Source organism: Balaenoptera ricei, chromosome 20 (assembly GCF_028023285.1).
Source record: "Balaenoptera ricei isolate mBalRic1 chromosome 20, mBalRic1.hap2, whole genome shotgun sequence".
Classification (NCBI taxonomy): Eukaryota; Metazoa; Chordata; class Mammalia; order Artiodactyla; family Balaenopteridae; genus Balaenoptera; species Balaenoptera ricei.
The window spans coordinates 46,140,828-46,159,615 of record NC_082658.1 but is presented as its reverse complement, the minus strand read 5'-3'; the positions used below and the strand labels follow the sequence as shown (position 1 = coordinate 46,159,615).

The 18,788-nt window shown below is 37.9% G+C and overlaps 1 protein-coding gene across 1 annotated transcript in view; it reads left to right on the top strand.

Annotated features, from left to right (window-relative positions):
• Positions 1 to 5,525: 5,525 nt before the first annotated feature.
• Positions 5,526 to 18,788, top strand: part of SUZ12 (SUZ12 polycomb repressive complex 2 subunit) — a 38,290-nt gene continuing 25,027 nt past the window's right edge. Inside the window, exons 1-4 of the mRNA XM_059907095.1 lie at positions 5,526 to 6,035; positions 8,362 to 8,408; positions 8,493 to 8,557; positions 12,855 to 12,923. Of these exons, the coding sequence (XP_059763078.1) occupies positions 5,762 to 6,035; positions 8,362 to 8,408; positions 8,493 to 8,557; positions 12,855 to 12,923 (455 nt within the window). The 5' untranslated portion in view covers positions 5,526 to 5,761. The remainder of the gene's footprint in view (positions 6,036 to 8,361; positions 8,409 to 8,492; positions 8,558 to 12,854; positions 12,924 to 18,788) is intronic.

Genomic DNA, 18,788 nt, shown 5'->3' with positions numbered 1-18,788 from the left:
TTTGTTTTCATATAATAAATTAATTTATAAACAGTAATTGCTAAATGTATCCTTCAAACAAAAACCATATCATGGAAAGAAGAACAATATTTGTAAAATGACAACTAGCTAAAAATAAAGACCTGTATCTCTTAATTTGTTCTGATTAAAAGTAGTAATCAGCAATTGTAAAATGAAGGTGAACTTATAAACTTTAAATGGAAATCCAGACTATTCCATTATTATGGAAGTGGTATAATACCTAGTTTTGTTGATCCTATTTATGAAGAATGGTGACATAGTAATGCTCTTTTTTCCTCAGAAAATGAAGGAAACATTTAGTTTGGAAACAAGCAGTTCACACAAAGATAAGGGGTAACAACAGCAAGACAATTTTTTTTTTCTGGGCAGGGCATGCGTGAGATATACACAGATTTTTTTCATCTATATTTCATTACTATTAAAGTAATCTTCATTACTCTTAGCATACTCTTGTTTTTAATGGTGTCAAATTTTGAGGTGAGTATAGCCTAGAATACATTATTAGTGTCATTTTAGCTCATTGTTTCTCATTATCAGGCTTGGGAAGGTAGCTGAGTGTAATGCGGTGGTTTTCAAAAAATATTTTTTTCAGCAAGTAGATCCATTATCTTCAAACAAATTATACAACACATAGAAGCAGAACAGCTCTGATTGAAGATGAACGAAAGGGGAAGCAGAGTCCACACTGTTTCCCTTGAGGTAGCTTTTTGAAACTCTGGGGCTTCCAAAATGCTTCCTAGATACCTTTGTTATACTGGAAAACACATGGGGTTTTGAGTCCCCTGTAACTGGGTTCAAATCTCAGCTCACCCACTTAAAAGCTGTGAGATGGGGAGAGAGTTACTGAATCTCTCTGAGATTCAGTTACTCGTGTGTGAGAGGCTAACAATAGTAAATAACATAACTGTTTATGATTGTTGTATGGATAGAATGCTCAATAAATATCAATTCACTCCTGCTTTTGTTTAAAATTAAAGATAAAACCACCTGTCCTATAGTTTTAAAAATGGGCATAGTAGCTATCTCCAGATGTAGGCCTCCCAAAATTCAGGTTTAGATATTTCCAATTTGTCTCAGGTGGTTTTTTCCTCCCTCAAGTTATTAGTGTCAAGTTTCTTTTTGTCCCAGGGGTTCTAACTATGCCTTACTAGCACCCTTATTATATCTAGTTAAACCTAGATAAACACACACACACAAATCAGGGGTTTATTATGAAAACCTCATACTACACAGTGAACGTTCCATGGTTCTCATGTTTTTCTTTTCTAGACAAAGGAAACAAAAATGTGCAAGCTTTTGATTTTAAATTTCAAATAGAACTGTTAAAATTGTTCTTTCACACTAACTTTTATTAGTAGGTTATTAGTATTTTTACTTTGGAGGCCGTTCCTTTTTAAAAATCAAATTTGATTATATCTCTCCAAGAATTTATCAGCAAATATAACTTCAGTTCCCTCAAAGCAAGACTTAAACATATATTTTTTTCTGATATAGTTTTGTTGGCTTAGACTCAGTGCTTAATCTTAAGGTGATGGGAGTGGATGGAAGATAGAAAGACACTATACAAGTAAAAAGGAAGACTGATACCTAGGTTATTTTTCAGCAAATGCACTCAATACTGATGATCATTCATTCCAGTACATCAGAGGCAATATTTACTAATCTTTCTTGACCTAGAAATGACACGTGCAATATTTTATATCTCTAAAGCTCTCCAGTTTCATGGCATGATGGTCAAGAGTGGGCTCTGGAAGCAGATTGTTTGGGTTAGAATACCAGCTCCATTACTTATCTTGTGCAAGTTACTTAACAAGGCTTGCCTTTGTTTCTTCATCTATAAAATGGGAAAAATAATAGTTACCAACATCAGAGGGTTGGTGGGAGGTCTGAATGAGTTGGAATTGTTAAAAGCTTAAAATACTGCCTGGCACATAGTAAGTACTTAATTATTATTATCAGTATTTATATTTATGCACTGGTGTCCATTCCTATTTATCAAAACTCATTGGATGAGCCCCTATTCTATGCCAGGCACAGTGACAGACACCTCAGTTGCTAAAACAAATCACCCATCATCCCTGCCCCCAAGAGCTTACAGCCAAGTAGAAAGAAAAAGACTTGATGCTGTGACACCAAGTTGTAAATCTGTATCAAATTCAGGGAGTCCCCGAATTTAGAGGAGAAAATAAATTACATCTTTATGTACATTAACCTCTAACTGAAATTTAGCATTTCCTTCAGCTACTAATATAGGTGACAAATCACAGTAGTGTTAGCAATGCCTGCGGCTTTGTTTCCAGGAGAAGTTACAGATATTTTCATATCACATTACACTTCTTGCAGGTATCTCAAAATATTATTTGCCCTCATCACTGCTTTGAAATTATGATAGTCATAAGACTGACCTGCTGCTAGATCTTATTTAGGAAATTTAAAAAGAAGAAACTATATTAACACATCACAACTTTTTTGGTTTCCCTTATAATCCAATACATTTTATATTTGTGCATTTACAAAAGAAGCTTTCATAGGCTTCATCAGACTGCCAAAGGGGTCCATGGCACAAGAAAGGTTAAAAATCCCAGCACAGAAGTCTGTGTAAGGCCAAGTGGGGACACTGATGAAAAAGGGCACAATAGGAAGGAGTATAAAATGATTTTTTTTTTGGTAAGAGAAGCTAAGTGGTCCTCAGTTTTTAAAACATACTTAAAAACAGTCAACTTGAGGTACTAAGGATAACTTTATTCTGATTGCAAAAGTGCATAGAAATTGAATTTTAAAAACCTGGGTCCAGGGACTTCCCTGGTGGTCCAGGGAAGCGGTTAAGACTCCGTGCTCCCAATGCAGGGGGCACGGATTCGATCCCTGGTCAGGGAACTAAGATCCCCTATGCTGCATGGTGCAGCCAAAACCAAAAAAACCCAAAAACCTGGGTCCAACTCACGGCTCTGCCACTAAATGAGCAAATCACTTAACCTCTCTGAGACTATTTTCTCTTCTGTAAAATGAAAATAGTGCCAATTTCATAGGATCATTATGACAAAGTGAGGTAATATACATAAAAGCATACTCACAACTATAAAGGTCAAAACGATTGCTCTTCTTCTTTCCTTGCACGTGTATCTAGTCCTGTGCTAGGAAATATAAAAGAAATGAACAGTGGCCTTTGCTTTTTAGGAGTTTACCAATTCCAAATATGCATGAAGGCAGAAACAAACAAAACCCTGGAAAGCAATTCAAATTCAGTGTGAGTTAGGGGACTAAACATACACCTGTCTTTGACAGTGAATTGGCATCGAAAGTCTCAAAAACTGTTGCCCCACCAAACTTAAAAATAACAACACAAAATAAATAAGCTGGCCACAGAAGTGACCAATACTGAGGTGATATACAGACATTTTACCTATAGGACAGAGTCTGATTAAGAATACTGTAATGTAACCAAGAAAACCCCTCAATTAATTCTAATTTGTCCGAGGGTATAAGGATTTTTTTTTTTTAGTGTTCTACATACGTTCTCCACAAAGGAGAATACAAAAAGGGAGAATATGTTACTATGCCCCTCCCATAGAATGGATGGCTTTGATTCTCACGACCAGTACTGGTAAGCGACTGTACGTTAAAACCATGTCCATGCTGAAGCCTAGAACGCTACCATGGCATTCCTAAAGGAAATACCCTTTAAGAACCTCCCAACTCCTTTGGCTCCATTTTTCTGATCATCAAAGATTTATGATAACCTGTGACTCGGTCTTTTTCTTTGACTGTACCTGTATCTCCACCCTCCCCCCACCCCAAAGAAGAACCCTGTATCAATGATGAAGACTGGTAATTCTGCCAGTTACATTTACTGTTAATTAATAAATTAGCATTCTGGTTTATAATTTGATATCTTGTGATTTGCTTAAGTGCGCTTTAGTTCTCCAGACCCTGACTGAACTGATGAAACTTCATTTTCTAACCCTGTAAAGCTAAGGATGAGCACTTTAGCAAGACCTAAAACCCCACAAGCCTCTAGGGGTGGCAATAATCAGAGAAGGTTTATTTGAGAAGTCTAAAGAACAAAACAAAACCTCTTTTTTTTTTCTTGGTAGGGGGAGATTTTTTTTAAAATACTGAGTACAGACAGTATAACAAACAAGAGAGCATTCTGAACTTTTTGTCCGACTAAAAATATAGACTGTACTTAAAATTCAGCAACAGGTATACCTAATTTCAGATGTGTTCCTGAAATGCCAAATTTTTTACTACATGCATCATTTGTAGAGCTCACTTTCTTAAGTAGCAAATGCATTGTAAAATCAGCACTTTGGTTATTTAAATAACCATTCCAAAGGTGCTTGCTTTGTAAACAGCGTTTTGAAGTGAACTATAAAGGGCTCAAAGCAGGCATTTAAAAAATATTATTGAAAGTATGAAACGGCTCTGTGTTTACAGATTGGAATTTTTGAAGATAATGTTTCATTTTAATGTAACACAAGATTACAGGATTTGATTTGGAAGAACATCCTTAGAGATCATCTTGTCAGACCTGAAATTCAAATCTTGAAGAGTATTAGCTCAACTCCAAACCCGTCCGGGCCTATGCATCTCTCTTTTTAAGCGAGACTGGCTAAACACCGGATCCCCTCTCCAGTTTTTGAGCGCAAAATGGGCAGGTTCTCAAGATGGGTGTAGGTACTTCTAAGAAATCATCCAGTTTGTCCCTCTGGCCACTCCTGTGGTGTCCGGGAATCAAATATCTAAGGTTTGCTTCCAACACGTTGAGAAGCCACAGCCGCTCTCAGTAACGATCCTGATGCCTCACCGCACCTACAGAAAATCCTTTTCCTCATTTGATAGGACATTCTTGCTCCCTAGAAATCGCTCCCTTTGGTGGAGCCCAGCGGCGTCCGAGAGCAGCAGCCGCAACCCCTTGGCTGCCTCCAGTCCTCTCCAGGGCTCGCTGGGTGGGATTCGGCCAAGGGTGGCTTGAGGCACGTGGTGGCGAGGGGACCGGGGAAGAGACCTCGCCCTGCGAGCCCCTCAGACCATAAGCGACCCGACCAACCCCCAAGCAGGCCCCTTCCTGTGAAGTTAGAGACTCGGTGATCCGGCATGGATCTCAGTTCATTTAACAAGCCCCTCGACCCCCCAGCACCCGCCCCCCCGTTCCTCAGAGGCCCGCCTCTCCTCAGGGGTCCTGTATCCCCCGGGGGCGGCGACTGACGACGCTCAGAAGGCGAGAAACGGCTCCCTAAGCCGCTCGCTGGGTCCCTCTCTCCCCACAATGCACCGGGGCCAGCAGGAAGGCCGCTCCGACCCCTAATTTTCCCGCGAATTCAGTTCAAAGAGGCGGCCGGGCCCGCGATCGGCAGCGCGCACGGGCCAACCAAGCCGCGCCTCCGCGAGAAGCGCCTCCGCGTGACTGACGGGGGAATCCGCGGGCCAACAGGCTGGGCGGCCGGGCGGCGCGCGCTCCCGCCGGCCAATCAGAGCGCCGGGCGGGGGAAGTGGGCGGAGCGAGGCCAGGCTAGGGTGAGCGGTCTCCCGAGCGGAGCGGGGCTCTCAGGAGGAGACACTTTTTTTTCCTCCCTCCTTCCCTCCTCTCCTCCTCCCTTCCCTTCCCCTCTCCTCCCCTCTCTCCTCCTTCCCCCCTCGGTCCGCCGGAGCCTGCTGGGGCGAGCGATTGGTATTGCCGGCGCTTACTCTCCGGGGCCGCCCGGCGGGTAGCTGGCGGGGGGAGGAGGCAGGAACCGCGATGGCGCCTCAGAAGCACGGCGGTGGGGGAGGGGGCGGCTCGGGGCCCAGCGCGGGGTCCGGGGGAGGCGGCTTCGGGGGTTCGGCGGCGGTGGCGGCGGCGACGGCGTCGGGCGGCAAATCCAGTGGCGGGGGCTGTGGAGGCGGCGGCAGTTACTCGGCCTCCTCCTCCTCCTCCGTGGCGGCAGCGGCGGGGGCCGCCGTGTTACCGGTGAAGAAGCCGAAAATGGAGCACGTCCAGGCTGACCACGAGCTTTTCCTCCAGGCCTTTGAGAGTGAGTGTGTTGAAGGCTTTGAGGGCAGGAATCCCCCCTCTTGCAGCGTTAGGGGGCCGGGACACTCGTGCTGGGACCCCCTTCCTCACCGGGAGTCGGTTTGATTCGGGAGTGGAGGTCGAAATTGAGGGGGCCGTTCCGCCTTCCGGGGTTACGGCTCGAGGGGCCCGAAGTCTAGGGCCTTGGGGGGAGGTGGACTAGGGGTCCAGGTGAGGTTCGTGCCTCCCCGAAGATGTACACGCGAGCTGAGGCATGGGGCCCCGCGTTGAGAGCAGGCTGCTTTTCAGGTGGGGAGGTCACAGTTGGACTGTGCAGTTGGATCTACCGTCAGATCCCAGGACTAGTTCTTGCTTTCTTTCATGCCTTCCGTACTCTAGAAGTACAAGGCTGTCGGTTGTAGGTTTAGAGGAGCAAAATTGAGCCTGTGAAGAGAGGAGTGCAGTAAAATCGACCAAATTGTCAGTAGTCTGAAATGCCTTCGCACTAACTTGGTGCATTAACATGGCACCTTTTGATGCTCTACACCTTTCACATCTTTCCACCCGTTTCATGGGTACGTAAACTGAGACAGGCAGTGTTTAAGCATCTTATTTCTCTCTAGACGATCTCGGAATTCTGCCCGTTTGTAGTTGTCTTAATTTCGGGACATTTTCTGATGTCAGTTTCTGTTTTTAAGGTCTGTTTCGAGGGCAGAGCTACGACTTAATTTGGGAAGGGGGGCAAGGTGTCTGGAAAGAAACAATAGAATATATAAGAAATATCATGACTATGAGTAATCTGAACTGTTCTTTAATGAATATTACATCCTGATTGTTTTCCTCTTTGCTTTTGTATGGATGTTGTAATTTGGATGACCTTTAATAGCTAGATATCTTACAGAGAGACTTGAATAAACTCAGCTCTACCACTCAAGGTCTTTATTTACAATTTTTTTGTGGCATATGTTAAGGGCATGGTATCAGCTGTTCTTGGAAAGATGTATTACGTTGTTTAATACCCTTCTTTCATTCTCTCTCATTAGTGCTTCATGAAATTCTAATTGGAATTTAATACAAGGAATTTCGGTTTTTATTGAAATTAGTATTGAACCTGCTTGAGAAAGATTCACATTATTCTAGCCTTTGCTCAATATACTTTCAGAAATCTGGAGAGGCTTTCAGTTGGAAATATGGTGGAGAACTAAAGCACAGTGATGACAGTAAACATACATGTTTGCAGCCTTTCTAAAACATCTCATCTCCTTTTAGTTTATTTGAAACTAAAACTAAACTGAAGATTAAGTGGAAATTTAAAAAATTCTTTCCAAATGTTGTGAGAAGACAAATCCTGCCAGAAAGTTTTAGCTGCTTTGCTTTTTTGATGAGTCTACTTTTAGAGAGATGAACTGTCATTAAGAGTTAGATATGGTCACAAAACAACTTGATTCTTCTCTAATATTGATCTTAGTTTCTGAGAAGTTTATATGCTTTGATGTATTTACTAATATAGTTAGTCATATTAGGTCATTTTTATACTGCTTTATTTAAAGAAACATAATACTAACAGGTCATTAATGTAACTGGTATTATGGTACTTGTATATAAAATATTTTCTATCTGTAACCTAAGTCCTTTATAACAGATTTTAACTAAACAGCATTAAAAACACTTTGGGAATCTATTACTTTAAAAATATGTGTTGAGGTAGTATTTACATACTGAGGTAATATTTACACTGAGCAAAATAGAAACTTGAACTATAACTAGCAATATTCATCGAAAATTTTAGCTAATTTATGTCTTGGATTTCACTTTGATTATATCTGTATTAGGACATCTATCTAGGTAACGGTTTTATTCCATTTCGGCTGACGACTGTACAGACTTTTGAAAAGACCAGTTAAAAAGTGAACATTTTATTTTGTTATTTGGCTTCAATAAAGAGTTCTTTTACTGAATCCAACTACCTCATTTTAGCTACTTTTTAGAAGATGGGTTATAAATAGTTTAAATTAACTAAGCTAAATGAATATAACTACTTCTCTTCAGTTCTGCATACAGACTAGTTTAAAAATAGCTACCTTAGAAATGCAAGGTTTAAGAACTAGATTGTAGAGAAACTTAAGTTTAAAGTAAATGTAGATGCATTTTGTGAATGTATGCTATAGATTGAATGTCTTTTGATCTAATTGTGCATACTTATTTTCTTGATGTAAATATTCACTACATAGTTTCCATGATAGGTTATTGGTTTATATTGGTTATAACATGGGCTGGGTTGGTATTTTCTTAACAACTTAAGTAATGAGTAAATTTAGATAACTTTGGATTTTGTTTCTGTTACCTAGAACCAACGCAGATCTATAGGTTTCTTCGAACGCGAAATCTTATAGCGGTAAGTAATCAACAAAATTTACTGATACTATTTTTTTGCTAGAATTTCACCTATTTAATTTTAATATTTTAACTTTTTTTATAGCCAATATTTTTGCATAGAACTCTTACTTACATGTCTCATCGAAACTCCAGAACAAACATCAAAAGGTACATTTTATGACTCTTATTTCAAGTTGTTCAAACCATGTTAAAATTTTGTTTGAAAGTATGATTTCTAATGAAAGATTAAATATGAAAACTGAGGTGAAAGAGTGAATTGGTTGCAAAGTGATTTTTAATAGTATCATTTTTGTAAATCCCAGTTGATTGCCAGTTTTTTCCTAACAAATGATTTGTTAGTGGAGTAAATGAAGTGATTTTACTGACTAATGTTTTTTACTCTGTGCTGATAGTTATTTTCAAGTTTGGTAGAAGTTGAGGATTTAAATATTTACTAAAGGGCTCATGGGAACTATCTTTGATACATAAATTTAACAGTTAATGTCTGAATATTTCTTATATTTTCTAACAATAAAGAATTCACTTCTATGATGATAGGTTCAGAAAGTCTCATTTTATATCTTTGGTGGTTGTCTTATTAAAAGGGAAATACTTTTGCAGTCAGTAGGAGGAATGTCTTTAAAAACTTCTTAATCACCTAGTCTTAAAGTGGAATCTGAAGGTGTCGGAGAGCTTGTTTTTGCTTTGTAACATTTAACCATATATAATTATAGAATGGTAGTTTCTTGTTCTGCACCCATGATTATTTACTGAGCATATCATGTGAACAACTTTAAATTAAAGGAGAGAACCTCTACTAAGCATTTGGTATTGTTATAGTCTTGACTTAGTAAAACCATTAAGCTTTTCAATAAACTTTGAAACTAAACTCCTTTGGAGACTCCTACTGGTTATTAAATAAGCACCGTGTTTTTTACAGCGAGACATAGTTTAGCTTTGTAGATATATCTAGATGTATTTTGAAGGATTGAAACGTTAAAACTATTTGTCATCTGGTAATCTTTCTGAATCTAGAGAGAGAGAATGAGTGCATTGCATTTAACGGGTGAAACCTGCCAGGTGCCTAAATAACTAGGAAGAAGCTGATGGATTAGGCAGCAGAATTATGTGAGCTCTTTACCTGTCTACTCTATGCCAGGATTCAGGAAACTTTTTCTCTAAAGGACCAGATAGTAAATATTTTAGGCTTTGTGGTCCAGAAAACGGAATTGAGGATATTAGGTAGTATGTAGGTACTTATACAGAAAGAGAAAACGAATATCAACAAATTTTTTTATTGAAATGAAATTCAAAACATAATAATTGAGTGCAGTGTTTTCTTTTTTTTTTTCCTTTTCTTTTTGGGGGGGTGGGGTTGCTGCGCGGCTTTCGGGATCTTAGTTCCTTGACCAGGGATTGAACCTCGGCCCTGGCAGTGAGAGCGCCAAGTCCTAACCACTGGAGCCAGGGAGTACAGTGTTTTATAATACGTGCCTACGAGTGAGAAATGTGGGATTCTTTTATTTTTGCTGGGTGGGGTGGGAGGGATAACATTTAGCTTAATTGGGATTTAGAGTTAGTATTCTCTGCTATCAAATCACTTGCAAATGTTTTATCTGTAAAAACCATTCTTAGCTTATGGGCTGTGCAGAAACAGACAGCAGGCTGGATTTGGCCAATGGTCCATAATTTGCAGACCCTTGATTTACTCTGTAAAACTAGGAGAATTTGATTAAGTAGTAAACTTTTTCTTTTAGTATTTTTAATATGGAAGATCAGTTACCATCTAGAGGGCTTCCCTGGCGGTCCAGTGGTTAAGACTCTGTGCTTCCACTGCAGGGGGCGCATGTTCGATCCCTGGTCAGGGAACTAAGATCCTACATGCTGAGGTGCGGCCAAAAAAAAATTTTTTTTAAGTACTGCAGTTGTCATCTACAATGCTGCCCGATTTTAATTTTAAAGTGATAAAAGTTTTTACAGAATAAATTTGGATTAAAATATATACATCATGTTTGTTTATTAGACTGTTTGACTGCCTCCATGTGGGATACATTTCTGTTGTCTGCTAATGAGTGGAGGCAATTTTAAAAGCATGGCAGTAGAAATGAACTTTCTTAATTTAGTACCCCTTAGGTAAAAAATTGTCCTTTGGGACAGTTTCGAAGCAGTTTGCCAGCCAAGAAACGTATACATTCCATTTAGTTTACTTCCATGTAAAAATGCATTAGGAATCACTTAATTCTTTTGTTGTATGCCTGGCGTATATAAAACAATAAGACTGATTTTTAACAAATTATACTACAACTTAATATCTTCAGATGAGTGCTGTCCTTTTCAAAGTAGTTGGTGAATTTGGAAGGTGATGAATTCAGCCCAGTGATTGTGGTCTTTGTTCCAAATGTTTTTGGAACTGCTTTTACAGAATTGCTTTTAGTCCAATCCCTTTGCTCAGAATGTTTTTGGAACTCCTTTTGTACTGTTACACAACAACATAATATTCATTGTTGGAGTACACTTATCACTCCTTTTGAAGTTGTACAAGCAGGTGTAACATTAAATCTGATATATTTGTTAAACTTGCCTTTTACTTTAGTTGCACTTCATAGAGGTATTCAGCTTCTGTAGGCTGACACTCACTACACTGGCACAGTGGAAATACTGGTGAGGACAACGGCATCTTTTATTGAATCCATTTTAGTAGGTTTTATGTAAGCTGTTTCTGAATCCTCCCCAAAAAATTTCTTGAATTTTAAGAATATTCTCATGATGACCTTTTGATAACTATTTCCCTTGTTAAATCTGAGCTACAGTAGCAGTACCTTTCTAAAGAACCAGAAATACTTGGTGTTGGGAGGTGGGGCTGCTTTTGTATAGTTGCCTATACAGTTTGTTTTGTTTTTCCTAAGGAACGCTGGGTTACCTGTATGATCTATTCAAATGGTTGTTAATACTCAAGTTTTCCTATGTACAACTCCATAAAGTTGGAAGAGGTGAACCTTGTGACCTACAGTCTTAACTTTTCTTCCTACAGACAGGGTTTCTTCTTAATCGTTACACAAAGATAAACATATTATTCTAAAAAGTTTTCAGTAACTTTACAACCCTCCTCAGTAGTACATTTCAGTATTTATACCGAAAAGTTCTTTGTAACTAGCCTAAAAGAATCCTACATTTTTCTTCTTTCTTCTCTCTTATCTATGGAGATTGAAAATGTATTGCCTGCCATCCTTCATAAAGAACTCCTTACTATGCTTTATTGGGTGAAACTTTAATATTGAGGTTTTCAGTAACTCTAAAGGTAAAGAGAGAAGCTTTTTTATAAAAAAAGATCTTTTGTTAATGGAGGCTATTTATTCACCTGAAATATAGATCGTATCAATTCTGCTCTTCCTATCAGTGTTTTACTACAATGTATTTAAATTAACATTTCTCTACTGATGATTTTTATTATAGTAGTTGAGTACAATAGCTGTTTTTGAGGAATGAGCATATTAGTAATTTCTAATATCTGAATTCAAGTTTTACAAGAATACATGAATCTTTCCAAGTTCTAAATTTGAAGAAAATATCTGAGTATAAATAGAAATATTTGTTTCCAGTTAACATATATGGGTCTAGTTTTTCAGCCTCTAGAAAATGTATATAGTAGAGCACCTTAAGAACTAAGATGAGGCTTGTTTTAGAATCCATTCATTCTTAAATTGCTTGCTAGGGGTGTGGTTATTCTTAATATAAGCTTCTATTTTATTGGAAATTACTTTTTTCTCTTAAAGTTGTTAAGTTAAAAGCTGATAATTTTGTTACGATTTGATGGGTATGTCCTTTAAACTTCAAATTTTTTTCATGATGGTGACAACCATCTCTTTAAAATGACATACTTAACTTTAGCCATTGCTGCTAATCTTTGAGGGTGTTTTACTAACTTCATATTTGTTTTATGGAATATCCATATTTGTCAGGTTACTTAATGGAAATATGAGTGTTTCAAAATATACATAATTTGCATTTGTTTGGCTCAGTCCAACAGATGCTTGAACACCTACCAAGTATAAGGCAATATGCCAAGGACTATGTGGCTTTCCTTGAAGAAAACAAATCTCTGCCCTTCAGGAGCTAATAATCTAGTAGAAATAAAATATTTATGCAAGTTTCACATTGAGGAGACTAAATGTCAAAATAAATGTAAACCAAGTGCCATAGGTAGGGAGAAATCACTCTGGTTTGGGAATAATTACAAAAGGTTTTGTGGAAAAGTTAGCATTTGAGATGGGACTTGAAGGCTTGTTTGCTGTATTACAACATACACTGTCTCGATAGTATTCATTGTTATGGCTAAGCATCCCATAATTTATCTTATTATAAATAAAATCAGATCTCCAACTTGCCTATTATAGTGACAATAAAGTGTAATCTGTTTGTTTTTCCCAGTTGAGAAGTGATTATTTTGTTTATCTGTTTCTTCCAGGAAAACATTTAAAGTTGATGATATGTTATCAAAAGTAGAGAAAATGAAAGGAGAGCAAGAATCTCATAGGTAAGATAACCTATAAGTTTACATTAAGTGACATACTTGAGGAAAGAGGAAAAAGTACAGTGATCATGTTCCTAGTGATCACCTCAATATTGTAAGGAGTTAGAATGAACCTTAGATGTCAGTTTGTCCAAACTCATACACAAATCAGGGATTACTTCTTCTGTAGTATCCCTGGCAGAGAATCAGTTCTTAAGCCTCATCTTGAATATCTCTAATGCTGGGAACTCACTGTTTTCTAAGACATTTCTGTTCATTATTGTTTTTCTCTACTACCAATTTCTTGCATTCTGAATCAAAGTTTCTGTAACTTCTGTAGTTAGTATTAATCCTACTACCTCATCTAAAGAATGATGGAGACTCATTTTTATGGTATACTCAATGTATACGCTAGGTGCTGTGCCAGGTGCTTCACAACATCACATCTCTTCTAAGTAATCATCTACAATTCTGAGAGAGGCTGTCTCTTTTTTTCTCCCATCTTGTCCTTGCTCTTATTTATATCTTTCAGGCAAAATATTCTTAACTTTAGTTTATATTTGAAATATGTTTATCACATGATAGTTTCAGAAACCTGGCCCTTTGGATGGAATCTTCTTATTGTCTGTTTTCACATATGTTACCCAGAACTAATCCCTAAATGTTCTGACTAGCCTAATATCTGCCTAGGCTACACAGTATGCTTCTATTTATTCTTTCATACATAAACTAAAGAAAGTTGAATATTATTCTAAAGCGAAACAGGGACTTGGGTGGTATTTGTTTATTCATTGACTACTTTTAGGAAGAATGTAGAACTAAAAATACTAGATTTGAAAAAAAATGGAATTAGGAAAATTGCCACATGGATTTTTCTTTTTCTCTTGAAGTTTTAAATCATATCTTACCAACTTAGATAGGATGTACACTGACTTAATGATGCTTCATTTATACTTTCTCATTTTTGTGACTAGTATAAGATGTCATTTTTTAATTGCTTTTATTTTAAGTTCGCCTTTTCAATTAGGTTATTTTGTTACTGGAATTTTTTTATTGCATTTTAAAATTTTTGTATCAGTATCTCGCAGTCTTGTAGGACTGAAGTGTAATTTATATTTCCATATCTAGGCAATCTTGATTTGTAAATAAACTTTGATAATCCATTCTAGAAGCTGAGATCCCAAATCTTTACCTAATCTATTATTGCCCAAGGAATACATTACAATAGAGGTTTATAAAGACTGAGAATATTCCCAGCGCATGCACTCTCTATTCTTTTCTTGAATTTCTATTCCAGATATTTGGCTGTTCACCTACCCTGGACAGAGCTTTTGGGATCCTCAGGGCCTTTTAAACTTAAAGTATAAAGCTGTAGTCAGAGCCTGATCTGACATCCTCACTTCTTTTCTCCTAAACACCTTAATAGTTTGCCCTCCAGGTCTTTCAGGGCTCATGTGAGAAGGAAGAATGAACCAAGAAGAAGAAAACTTGACCCTTTTCTTCATCTTCCCCATCAAGGTTCCACCTTCATCACTGCAAAACCTTACTACTATCTCATTGTGACACTGGCTTTGATAAATATTACAGAACTTCCTTTATAGTGTGTGTTGTGAGGAAGATAGATTATACTGGTCAGTTCTCTGAATAATCACTCACCCAATAATTATATTTCTTTCGACCCAGTGGGTTCAATAGCTAGGCCAGTACTATAACAGGGGTATTGTTAACCAACTCACAGAAACATCAGAGGGTTGCGTAGAATTCCTGCTTGTCATTTTGAAAAACAACTTTTTCATTCTTTAGGATCTAGCTGGGACCAGTGAGTTGGTCATTTCAACACCCAAGATCTCTTTTTTTTTTTTTTTGAGACAGACCTAACTCTGTTGGAGCTGACCATGCTTATTTAATACCCAGTGAGGCACTTTAGACCCAGGAGGTACTGAGTTACCGTACTAGGTGCTTCAACCGCCCCCCTGGCCCACATCTTTTGAATGTCTCATTGTTGCTCCCCGAGTCACTAAAATTAATTGAGAAATTGCCTCATTTTAAGTTTACCCCCAAGGCCCTATATTCTTAAATTTCTTCAGTGTATTTCTCATCTCAAATTAGGCATAATTGGTTTAGTAGACCAATACGTCTACTAAACTTATCACATAGGATTATAAGAAGTTCTCTAGACACCAGTATATAATGCCAGCATTGTAAAACTTTACTTGTAAAATCTATGGGCAAATTCTCTGAGAGAACAAAATAAACCTTTGTTGTTCCATGTCGTTAATTAGTAGACGTTAAAATCTTAAATCATATACAAAAAGGTATTTCCATCTATATTTTTATTCTTTACCATCTCAAACATAGAGATCTTGTTCAGTTTAATTGGATCCTGGGTCTGTTCAGTAGCTACTGTCTGGATGTCTTCCACTGGAACTCATGTTCTTTTAGTACTTCCACAGTTTTAATGTCTCCACTCTCAGACCCAATGTATTTCATTCTCAAAGTTCCAGGAGAATATCAGGATACCCCAAATTACTGTAGTACTATGGCCCAAAGCTTAGAACAGTCAAATGCCTGACCTGTTTATGACAGTTATAGTGACTTACAAATAAAACCAAATTCCTGGCATTGTCTGTGCAAAATAAAGTTGGTGTTCCAGGATCTTTTTTGTGTTTTATACTCTAGATCTATATTTGTCTTACTTGTCGCAGATAATGGCAGAAATTTATTAGGGGAAGGAGCTGATAGAAAACAGAAACATGGGACATTTCATGGTTTTCACTTCTTCAAGGTATCCATTTGTGACAATAGACCAGAATTGCATTTGTAACCTTAAAACTCAACCATAACACCCACCAACTATGAAGATTGTTTCTTTTCTTAAACAGTGGCTTCTGAAAACTCCACAGCAATTAGCAAATTTTAGAAATTCATAGTGGTCACACTATTTGACCAGGTTTTTCACATACTCTAGTGACCAGACCTCTAGTCTCCAGGTTTTTCCTAATCTTTCTCCTTGCTCTTTTGGTGTGGTTATGTATATTTAAAATATTTTTATTTTCTTTTTAGAATTTCTGATATCATGCCTTATATTCTATCTTCTCCGTCTCTTGTTTCTGGCATGCCAATATATTGTGGGTTTTGAATTTATTTTGAGTTTTGACCAAGCACCATGGTTTATTGGTATAAATCTCTGATCTTTCTGTAGTTTTCTGTTCTAGCAGGATCCCAGGGGGTCTCTTGGGCTATTAATCCTACGAATTTTGGAATTCTCTAGTCATAACTCTTGCCTTCTAAGTGCATCTCCACTGACTGAAAGGTATCATGAAAAGATTTCCAAATTGGAATTGCTTCCAAAAGTATTTCCTGTGGTCAAATTAGAAGCATTTCCACTTAATCATTTTCTGTTCCTGGTCCACTGTTAGTAGCTGGAGAAATCCCCTCCAAAGGTAGCTGAACTAGAATATCTACTAGATATATTTTCAAACCTATGTTTTTAGTAGGTTGATAAGGTAAAGTACCTTTCATCACTTTTTGTTGTTATTACAACCTAAACATTTTTTTAAAAAATAAATTTATTTATTTATTTGTTTGTTTGTTTGTTTGTTTGTTTTTGGCTGTGTTGGGTCTTGTTTCTGTGCGAGGGCTTTCTCCAGTTGCGGCAAGTGGGGGCCACTCTTCGTCGTGGTGCGCGGGCCTCTCACCGTCACGGCCTCTCCCGTTGTGGAGCGCAGGCTCAGTAGTTGTGGCTCACGGACCCAGCTGCTCCACGGCATGTGGGATCCTCCCAGACCAGGGCTCGAACCCGTGTCCCCTGCATTGGCAGGCAGACTCCCAACCACTGCGCCACCAGGGAAGCCCCCAACAACCTAAACTTTTGAATTAGTAATCTTCCTTTTATCGTCTTTTTGTACTGTAACAAAGTCTTGGATTTTTTTCTGGGATTCCCATTTCCTTAGTGTACCATGTCCCAGACACTATACTAAGTCCTAGGGGATATAATGATGAGCAAAACAGATGAAGACCTTGCCTGTATGGAACTTATCGGCATTTAGGAGAAAAAGACATAATTGTATAATAAATATAATTATAAAATAAGTGCTGGGAAAGAAAAGTACACATAGGGAAACTATGGATGTATAAAGCAGGAGAATCAGCTCTTGTTTGAGAGTTGGATTTGGGAATAGTGATGTTCAATGAGGGCTTCCCTGAAGAAATGAGCTGAGATTTGAAACATGAATATAGGAGTAAAATGGGGATAGAGGGTGAGCAGATAGGTGATTCTCGATAAAGCGAATATTATACATAACCTCATTTGAGGCCAGAGTAGCTGACTAGAGAGAGTAGGGAGAGTGACATTTGATGAGGCTAGAGCAGATGGCCATGACCAGATAATGCAGAGCCTCGTAGGCTATTTAAGGATGTTGGTCTTTATCCTAAGAAAGCCATAAATTATTTTAAATAGATATATTGCATTAATGGTGTTTCCCTAGCCACCTCTTTTGTAGATTTAGCTGCATTTTTAAAACTTCAAGCTGCTTTTTAAGTTGATTGTATGTCTTTTCCACCATAATAAGATCTGATGTCTTCCTCCCCTTTCTCTTTTTTTTTTCTTAACAGTTCTGTCTTGATTGGAAGTTTTGAAGTTGTTTTCAAATCAGCATCTTTTCAAACTTAAGTTTTGTTTGTTTTTCAGAATCTGGGCCATAGATTTCTTTGTACATACCTACTCCTGAAGATGCCTTATCATTCACCACTGAACGTATAGGATTCTTAAAATCTAAGTATTTAAGAACAAATTTTTTTTCCCCAAAACAATCATATCTTTACTGACTTTCTTTTTTCCTGAATGCAGTGGCTGTTTTTTTTACTCTTAAAGAAAATAAACATCTTTTAGAAACAGCTCGATACATACAGTCTTCAGTGTGAAGCAATGTACTAATAAGAACACTAGTCATCTTAACATTCACAGTTTTCATATGTATTATGTATATGTATACATATATACACTGTATAATGAGGCCAGATATAACACGGCCAGATAGGAACAAATTTTTAAAATGTTCCTTCTTGTATAATCTTTGGCTTTACAATAATCCCTTTATGTTGTGTCTACAATACTTCTGGGAGGTGATTCATTTATATGTAATGGACTCCCACCCCTCATTCAACTTTATCTTCTCACTACAAAGTGTTCTCATCCTTAGGTCTGAACCTGGAAAGAGACATTGGATTCCAGAATAATGGGCTTGATGAAGTCACCAATTCCTCAGCTTTCTAATACATCGTAGCATGAAATGTAACACACTGTTATTAGATGCCAAATAGCTTATCATCACACTTGGGCTATTTTGAGGTGATACAGCCATGACCCTAGAAATGAAGACTTACACCTGCCACTATCAGATTAATGTGTACAAATTCAAGGCACTAATCTTGGTTTCTTTCCTGCATAAAAATGTTGGTCCTTCTGTGGGATCTGGCTGTTCTTAAAATTTGAGTTTCCTACATGAATCTCATCTCAAAATGTTAGTCCCTTATGAATTTAAATTTACTTAACCTTATTCTGCAGACTTCTTTAGAATTGTCAGGTACTTGTGTTTAGAATCTTATCCCCAAATTTCACATTCCTCCTCTAGTTTCCTATTGCCATGTTGCTTGCTTCCTAAGATACAGATAGGGAACACATCACAAAGATGAACCAAATCCTTATCTGATATCTTACCTTGATCATCTAAGCTAGATCCTTTGCTGCCTAAAACTAAATAGGCCTGACCATGTTTCTTTCTTCCCTTCTTCTCATTCCCTTCTTCTGATCCAGTTTAACCAATTAAGATGGAGACACAGTAGCCACAAGAGAGGGAAGAGGGTAAATCAGAAAGGGAAAGAAAACTG